The sequence below is a fragment of the Triturus cristatus genome, chromosome 1_2 (assembly GCF_964204655.1).
Source record: "Triturus cristatus chromosome 1_2, aTriCri1.1, whole genome shotgun sequence".
NCBI lineage: Eukaryota > Metazoa > Chordata > Amphibia > Caudata > Salamandridae > Triturus > Triturus cristatus.
Window position 1 is genome coordinate 99,760,541 of NC_140580.1, and position 9,951 is coordinate 99,770,491.

The following is a 9,951-nucleotide window of genomic DNA, read 5'->3' on the forward strand; positions in this document are numbered from 1 at the left end:
CAAATAAACTATAGGCATAGCCTGAAAATGGGCAACCTCACCTTATCCATACCTTTAGTTGACTTCCAACGCTCAAAGAATTTAAAAGATGACCTGACTCACACAAGACCTCGGGTAAGAATGTACTCGGAAGGCCTAACCAGTACCTAGTGAAGAAATAAAAACCTTCTAAGGGGTTCACTGATACACCTGGTCCTTTAAACAAACAAAGAAGAGATTGGCACAGAAGCTGTAATATCAAGAAAACATATTTATTAACCTCACATGAGGGAGATTGCATCACACAGTACCCTCAGGACACTGTAGGAGGCATTCTAAGGAGTACAGAGAACAGGGGCCTTTTATATGAATAGGTTACATAGTCAGCATACAACCAAGGGGAGGTCCTGGCACATACAAGCATGCTTATTGACTAATATGGGTATACAACATTTGCTTGCTCAACAAAGTGGGAGGGGAGACTAAATTGCTTACATCAGTAAGAATAGCCTGACAGTTCTATACTAGGAGCAGGTGCATTCTATCAGCTAAACCTTTCTGAGCATGTGCAAGGCTCTGGAAGAGGGAGAAAGCACATGGCTAACTAAAAAGGCTGCCAGGAACAAAATGGCTATAAGCTCATGCTAACAGCAATACCTGCCATCTTTAACACTAGGGCCTGCCACGGACCAGATGTCATTGCCACTGAGGAAACTGTAGCATTTGTGGGTTGAAAAAGGAGAGGAAAACGTTGAAACTTGGTCTGAGACTTGCATGGGAGCTACGGAACCATACAAATTGTAATGCCAAACCTTGTGTATTCCTAATTGCATGCAAACGTGGTTTAAGGTATGTCGGGATGACAACCAGACCCTTTAAAATCAGAATCAACAAACCAGGAGTACCATCCAGTGTAAACGGACAGCGAAGAGCATTCAACCACTGAAAAACATGAGTAGCACCATAGCAGAAGTTGTGCCAGCCAGTGCTAACATCAAGACATTGCTCTTTCAAAAGGAATAATGATGGGGTTTCAGACTTGGGATTTCCAGGGTGGGACTCAACGATGAGATCCCGTGAAATCAAATGAGAACATGGGCAATGGGTAATGACCTTCCTAAATAAATTCTCTGCATGGATGTTAATGCATATATATGTTCCTCTTAAGATTTTCCTAACAGGTCCCTACACTATGGAGCACTCGAGTTCCTAAATTAGGGGATACTCATAACACCTTTGGTCACACATTGTTCAATGAAAGAATAATAAGAAAACCAATATAGATGAAGGCATCATCCTAAATAGTAGGGCTACAGATACAGGTCCAGATGGAACACCACTTGACCTCTCTAAGCAACCAGGGGTGGAGCATGTAGAGTTTGAACGAGGAACCACAAAACGACTAAGATGCGACTACGGTAATGATTTTCTAAATCTTGTCCTAGATCCCTCTCATAAAATTAAAGTCAAATAAATCCTAGGGGATTTATAGACAATTTTATTATTTTTTCACTATGATCTATAGCCAATATCTACACTGACACACTATCATTCACCACGGGCAGTGATACGATCTTGACCAAAAGAACCCCCGCCCTCCGAGGGATATCATCAACCCAGTCAGAAGCCTATGGTACCGCCGTGTGAGAATGGCGTCACAGAAAACACCCACATAAAGCTCTGCCACATTCTGTTTGTGGGTATATAAACAAAAGTTATGGAGTGTCGTACAAAACTGTCCTTCAGCTAGGAAGCCAAATTTCCATAGGATGAAGTGTTTTATTTGGTACATGCATTAAGCCGCTTCGCCAGGTGGCCCTTCCACGAAAATGAATACTTCACAGCTTCCCACCAATCCGTAGACTAAATGCCAGCAAAGAGTGTGTTTGAAAGAAATCAGTGGGAGGCAACAATTGTTTCTCCTAAATGGAATCCAAGGGTAGGGAAAGTCTAAATCTGAGACACAGAAATGTCAGATTTCTGAGTTTTGAAATTTCCTGCAAATGGTGACCATTTTAGTACTTTGCCACTTATTCTCTATCTCTGGATGAATTTCCATGAAACCAAAAGTATGCAGAAGCATCAGAAAGTAGGGACAAATGGCTGTGACCAATTAGGATGCTGAATATGGTATGAACATAGTCAAGCCTCAGTCCTGACACTTGTAAGAAAATCAAGGCGCTACCCAGTATCCCCGGGAAGCTGGTGCTGCAGTTAAAAGAAATAACAATGGTTCCTTCAGATAAAGACAAGCAATGATGATGGACCTGAACTTATATGAACATTCCCCAAAGAAAAAAGAAATGCCCAGGGAATCTTTATCTCAAAACACATTTATATTCATGTAAAACAAAAACAGATATACACAAACAATGCTGCAATACAATGCATCAAGATGCAGGGAGGCTTACAATGGATGTGTACAAGGGGTGCAGAGTTCATCAGGACGCCCAAGCAAGGGCTCAGGAGAGTTGCATAATGGGCCAGAGGTGTTGCATGTTTCAGTTTGCTCGTTCTCAGAAGATTCATGACTGATGACTATAAGTAAATGTGGTCAGTCTAGGGCCTTGCGAGGTTGTAAAAAGGCTCATCCTCGTCTTACAGCACCCAGCCATGTCTTTACTTGGCTGATAAGGAGTACATATCCTTGTGTGTGTGATGCCTAGGTCTATCAATAATGGATTCCTTTGGTGGGTATGTATGTAAATGAATGTAAGCAGGGTGATTTTGTTCTTCTGTTTTAACATAAGTGATTTATGCTATCTAGGGATACTGAAGATGAGTATGGGCATTCTTTTTCTCCAGGTGTGGCATAGGGGTAGGACTTGGGGCACACATTTCTCTTACTGCTGATTCTTTAAAAGTCAGCGCTATGGTGTAACAAGTCTGCACAATGGAGTCGAGGTTTTTCATGGTCACCCAGGAACAACTTTTTGGACAGGAACATCCTTTTGAATGCAATTTGTATGGGCAGTTTGCCTATGGGCACAGCTTCCATTAATGCAGCAGGTGCGGAGACATCAGTGCCCGGGGTGCGAGAGACCCAATGTATGTCAGTTATGGTTGTCGTACACTGCCGTGCCATGGGACAGAGGGTCTGTTTTTTTGCTGGCATTGGGGCCCATGAAGTACCTGCTGCACCATTGCTCAGTAGTATCCCTCAGAAAGTAGAGCTTTTCAGTAAAAAAAAACCATCCACGCCAGTGAAGAACAGTGCTTCTGCAAGTGCAGGCAGATTTATGGTTCCCTTGTGAATCGGGACCATGAGAGAGATCCCTGTGCATTCATGGGAAGCTCATAGCGTGTTGTGTTGTGTGTTGGTGAATGGCGGTGTTTTTCGGTCGAGCATGGGCAGCGCATGTGCTGCTCTGCAAGCCATGCTGGATTGGAGTATGGACTTGAATCCCCACCCACTCTCTGTCCATATTTGTCATTAGCTTGAGTCAGGGTCTTTCCTAAATGCTGGCTTCTGATTCGTTAATAGGCTTGTTAGTCCCTCTTTAGTACCGCCTTATCTTCTTTGTAACCTCTCATGAGGACTGGCCCTTTTACTTCGGTTCTTACACGGTACCTCTTATTTACTCTGTAAGCACTATTGTCTTGAATGGTTTCTCCTACTGCAGGCACGATATGCTTTCCTGCAACATTCAGCGCACCATGCACGCTTTTACTCAGCGCTTTTACAAAAAAAGCATTTGTTTGTCAACTTGACAAACAAATGCTTTTTTTGGTAAAAGTGCCCCAGACAGTGCTTTCACTTTAATAGCGGCAATAGACTTTTCTTTACACATGGCTCGTCTGAAGAAAGGGGCATGGCCTCTAGTGAAAGTGCAGCATGGGAAGCTTGTAAACAGCAAGTATTTGCAAAGTAATAGGTCTCGCATTTGAGAAACTTTGACCTATTGGTATTGCTAATGACAATGTATTTTATTAATGCAGGTTTTTTAAAAGGCATTGCCATTTACAATGCCAATAGCTAAAAATCTCGCAATTGCGAGACCTATTGCATAATGCTTGTTCTTGTTTGCTGATGAGATAGAATTTGGTGTGTCTCATTCAGTGGAATTCGCATTTAATGTGTTTATGAGTGGGGTATTGTGAAGAATCTAACAATCCCCTATTTGTGATGTTAAACAGCTACTTGGGTCTTTTGTTTCGGTCCAGCTTACCCCAAAAGCACCTCTGCGGCTGACAGTTATGGTCAGTGTCACTGATTTTATGTCTCTTGCCACCAAAACATGCCTTCCATGTCTCGTCTCGTAACATTAACTTCTGCTTTTTCTCTTCCTCTTTCTTCCTGGCACTAGATCTTCAACTTGATGAAGTATGACAGCTACAGTCGCTTCCTAAAATCTGAAGCCTTCCTCCAATCAAAGCGGACAGATGAGAGGCAGCACGAGGGGCCAGACGCCTCGGAAAGCACTGCCAAGCGGGCGTCGCGCAGCTTCAACACATGAGTCCACAAGCTCGTCTAGACGCATCGGAGTACTTGCACAAACTCTGTGGTACTGGCCTGCCTGCATCTCCACTGTGCAAGAGGCCCACACACTGATGAAGCGCCTTTCTTCTGGCCTTACCTTTCGGTTCCTTACCGTGCTTGATGAATCAATCAATTTCTGCCTCATATTTTTTATGCGAATCAACACAGTTCCCAGCTTAACTGATCATCCTGGTTTTCTACGGGTTGTCTGTCGCTACCCTGTGTACTTTATTATATGGACGTGGTCTCTTCTCAAAATGCCATTGAAGCTTTTGTATGATGAGGCTACGCCAGGATGGATCCCCGTTACTTTCGCTTGGGCTTCGCTCACAACAGTATTAGGAAGACACCCCCTCCTCTTCCCAACCCTAACCCAACTGACCAGGACAGAGATCCAATGGTAAAAACCATTGGCCCGGGCGATATCTGCTGTATGGACTACGATCACAGAAGACAAATCCTATCTGACACCACTGACATTATCAAGGAGATGTTTGCTAGGGCTCTACAGGGTTAATGGCCCTGAGAGCACAGAGCAGTTCAAAATAAAGCCCCCATACACTAGCCTGATGCATTTGTCTTTTTAAATCCTCAAATATTCATGTGCCCCATATCGGTTTCTCTTCTCTTACCAGTATCTGCACAGCACCTTCTATCACTAATACAGCACAGTTACACTATAGCTGGTGTCTTTATCATACTAGTTAACTAATGGTTTGAGCTGATCTCCACAGTGTGCTATGTGCATGGTTTGGTGTACCAAAGCACTTTGATGTTCTTGTTTAACTTGATGGTCAGTTGTTCATTGCTGGGCTTGTGCATTTTGTTTTCTAGACGAGCATCACACACAAGGTATATTTCGAATACAATGCAGTTGAGCATGGGGAGGTGGCGTGTGTAAGTGAACATTTGCGGACTGCCATTTATCACATATGGGGCACAGAATCTCCAAACTTAGATAGTCCTTTCCTTAACAATGATCGATAATTTCTGGCGACCCAGTCACCCACACCAACCTTGGAAGAGGTTTACTTACTTTTAAATCTTCCTTCATGCTTAGAATGCACCACATTCAAAGCATCACTTTTAGCGTGGCGCCATTACACACTGAAGCAACATCAAATTCCAACATCACATTTTTTTTCAAAATCTTAACCATCCAAAAGAAACACAAAACAGAAACCACCATTTTCTCTTTCATGACTTCGAAAGGAATCTTGCCTGTAACCAACGCAGAGTGGTATGGTTAGAGCGAAGTAAATCTCTTATAGCATCCACACAATCCTCACTGGATTATAACAGCACTCTGAATGGACTCAATTATTACTTTGTTGAATCTCTCCACTTTTCCTTTAGATTGTGAATGATATCACTGCATGTGTAAATTGTTGACTCCACAACTGTCCCAAAAACATTTTGCAGCAGAGGAAGTGAACTGTAGTCTGTTGTCAGCCATGACTCGACAAGGAACACCTTCCCTTGCAAAGATTTCTTGGTAAAAAAACATGACATTAGAAGTGGTGGGTTCTGAAACACCTTTAACGTCAAGCCTTCTAGAAAGGAGATCCACCAAACCAAATCAACCCACTATATCACATTAATAGTAAGAACATGAAAAGCACTCAAAGTCAGCCACTATTCTTTGTCTGCTCTGTCAGGGCACTCCGCAGGATATAAAGTGGGGTATGGTGTGATGAAATGTTTTATCACTAAAATTGCATGCACACAGTCTTGAACCAGACTTTGCACTTCTCTATTGATCTTAGGCCACCAACAATTACATCTATCTCTCTGTTTAATGGCACTCATTACTAAGACACCATGATAAGCTGTTTCCATAATTCTTGGTAAGTGGTCACAATTTGTCACCTCTTACCAATACATTCTCTTCAAAAGAGTTCATTAGAAACCTCACAAAAAGACTGCAAATGAGCTACATATTTAGGCCATCCAGAAACAACAAATCACTTCACTCAACACCACATTTTCCTTCATTGTTTTACAACATTCTTTCATATTGTGATTTATCACACAATCTTTAACTTTGGTAATTATCATCACTTTCAGTGGAATCATTTTGTACCCCATCAATCAACGGGATAAACAAAAAACAGCTTTCACATTTCCCCCAGCAACATACTCCACCCTGAAGTTAATCAAGCAGTTTAGTAGACAGTCTTGCTCATCCAGCGAAGACTTCATTTTCTCACCTGACAAAAATGTCTACTAATGGCCGATGATCTGTCCTCAAGCAAAACACTCTTCCCCATAAATAAGTCATAAACTTCTCAATTTCCCCAAACGCAAGCCAACATTTCTTCTTCAATCCCTGAACAACGCTTTTCAACATTCCTCATCCTTCTTGATGCAAAATCTATTTTGACTTCTTTTGACCCATTCATATGGCAAATAACTGCAAGCCTTCCATAAGCACTGAAATCTACAGTTACGCATGTTCTACGAACTCCAATATATGGTTGTAGGGCAATAGCATGTGCTACATTTTGCTTTATTGAATCAAAATGTTGCTGACACATGGGAGTCCATATATATTCACTTTTCATTTTCCAACAAGTTCCTGTAGCACTCAGTAATACTAGAATTCTTTTTAAGGAATTTCCAGTAAAACTCACATAGACCTAGAAACAAACATAGCTTGTCTCTGTCCTAAAGACACGGGTCCCTTACAATGCCATCAGCCAAACCTGGTTTGCGTTTAAGTTATTCACACCAAGAAAAACTTGTCTCCACTTAATGTAATAAGATGGTCTTGACAAATCATGAGGACTTTGTCAAAAATTGTACCATGTTCTACTTCCATTTCAGCAAAATGTCCTCTTGAAACAAAACAAAATTTGTAATATCTTTAAATATTCTGGTCATGATCTTTTGTAACACAAAAACCACTGCAGACATCCACATAGCATGCAACAACATTGAAAAGTATCACTAGGTGTTATAAAAGCCATAAATTGAGACTCTATGTCAATCGCCACCTGATGGTATGCAGCACAAAGATCTAACTTGGTGAACCACTTGGATTGATCTCCAGCAGTAATTTTCCAGAACCCAATTTTTCTGTATTGCGCTGGACACCCCCTGTCCAGATAAACCCATTCCTCAGCAATAGCACAGAAAACTCCAGTACACTCGGACATCATTGAGGGAGTTTGAGATCTCCAGTTTTGGGCTATCTCCCATTTGGCAGTCATCATGCCCAGTACCACCAACCATTTCCCAACCCAGTTTCCATCCCACCCTCGACATTATTCCCAGGATAGCCATCAGGAGAGTCGTGCCAACCAAGCACTCTAGCCAATGTTGCCTGTACTTTGCTCCAGTATGTGGATATAATTGAACACACCCAGACCATGTGTTTAATGGTGCCTTTGTGCTGGCCACATCTTGTGCAGTCTGGCAGGGGACTCCTCTCCATTATGTGCAGCCGTGCTGGTATAAGGTAGACCCGCTGAAAGTAGTTGAATTGAATGAGACAAAGTCTCGCTGGTATCACCAACTCCCTGTCTGCCATTGCCCCAGATCTTCTTCCCATCTACCCTGCAGTGTTTGCAATGGTGCTGGCATGTTCACTATTAATGTTCTCTATGTGTACGAAAGCACTATTTTACCCCTCCGTTCCATAGTTAAGCGAACCTCTAGGCACTCAGATGATTTCATCAGGGCATATCTGATTTGGAGGTAGCAGAAAAATAGTGTTTTATGGATCTCAAAGTCCTTTTATATCTAATCAAAGGACTAATATGAGATGATTCCCATATGTCGCCTATCATAGATATCCCGATGGCATCCCATTCCGAAACAACACTCAGTCAGGGGACATGTGGTAGCCACATTCTGTGCCAAAGGTTTGATTCTCTAGGGGAACCGCCCATGCCATTTAATGTCGTGCAAGATGCTAGCATTATTTATATTCCGAATCACCATCGGAAGGTCACCACTTGCTTTGGTTCTGTAAAGTTGCAATACTAACATCAGGAGACTCACGAAGAGCACTTCCAGTTTGATAGCTGAGTCTGCCCTATCAGCATAAAACCAGTTGTTTATGGGTAACAGATTAGAGGCCTGGTAATAGCATCTGATGCCTGCTAGGCTGAAGACTCTGTCAAAGGGGATTGGATACATTTATTGAGGCTACCATAGGTTGTTTCCCAGCTCAAATAAAACTGTTGATAATGGGTTGTAATGAAGGGGGAAAAACATGGAGGACTTATGGTTAGTTCTGAAGAAGATACAACCTCTGGGGCAGGGCAATCATTTTGAAAAGAGCCCCTCGTCTGGTCATAGTAAGTGGGAGTGTTCCTATTTTTTGAGTTGGATATGAAGTTGGCTGAGCTTCTGATTTATGTTGAGCAGTCAGCTCTGTGCTGGGTCTAACGAGATATACATTCCCAAGTATTTAAAGTGGGAGGCAAGCCGTAATGGCTAGCTCCAAATGTTGACCAGATCAATTGTTGGACTATTAACTGGGAAAAGAATCAACTTCTACCAAATGACCGTGAGGTTGGACTCCTCTCCATAGACTTTTGAAATGCGTAACAAAACAGGGGGTACGATGCAGTCTGGACATCCCACATAAACAAGGTATCGTCAGCATATAATGCTATGCATTCTTCATGGTCCAAGTGTGCCCATGTGTCCCAGGCATGCACGTCCATTCGGACCCACGTTTCTAAGGCCTTCACCGCCAGCGAAAATAAAATGGGGGAAAGGGACAACTCTGCTACGTGCCCTGCTGAATCGGGAAAGGTGAGAATAGTAGCCTGTTCAATATAACCACTGCCCAGGGTCGTTTGTAGAAGAGTTTTACATAGGCTCAAAATCTGGGGCCGATATTCACTCTTTCAAGAACCACATGTAGGAAGGACCATGCAACAGAGTCAAACACCTTCTGAAAGTCAACTGAAAGGCAGTTTGTGGTTCCCCAGAGCTCTGTGCTAAGTCCAGTGCTGCTTCCCTGGTGAGGCGTAAATCCATTCTGGTCCCAATGGACCAGGGGCCAGATCACTTCCATAAAGCGATTGGCCTTAGCTAGTACTTTGGCTTCAGTAATTATCAGGGAGATTGGTCAATTAGAGGCACAATCTGCCCGAGGTATACCCTGCTTGACCCGATCATATTTGAAGATTCCCTTTCTCAGGGATTCTCTATATAGAAGGCACAGCTGGGGGCCACACGTATCACAAATTAAAAAAAAATATTCTACAGGTAAGCCATTGGGGCCTAGGGTTTTGTCTGCAGGCATACCACCAATCACTTACATCATTTTGCTCTCTGTGACTGGGAGGTCCAATGCCTAGAAGAGGCAAATCTTTGTTAATAGGATTGCTAATCCTCCGAGGCCCCTGCTCCCTGTCTGCATATAGTACATTATAATACACAGTGAAGGCTTCTGCTACATCCTGAGGTTCGGTGACCAAGCCACGTCCCCTATGTTCTATGCATGGGACACATTGTCTTTCCACCTCCCTTTT

At 42.8% G+C, this 9,951-nt stretch overlaps 1 protein-coding gene across 3 annotated transcripts in view; it reads left to right on the forward strand.

Annotated features, from left to right (window-relative positions):
• Positions 1-5,023, forward strand: part of RGS10 (regulator of G protein signaling 10) — a 138,470-nt gene extending 133,447 nt beyond the window's left edge. For all 3 annotated transcript variants that reach the window (XM_085602885.1, XM_085602899.1, XM_085602891.1), the window contains exon 5: positions 4,287-5,023. In XM_085602885.1, coding sequence (XP_085459011.1) covers positions 4,287-4,436 — 150 coding nt within the window. In that variant the 3' untranslated portion in view covers positions 4,437-5,023. The remainder of the gene's footprint in view (positions 1-4,286) is intronic.
• Positions 5,024-9,951: the final 4,928 nt, after the last annotated feature.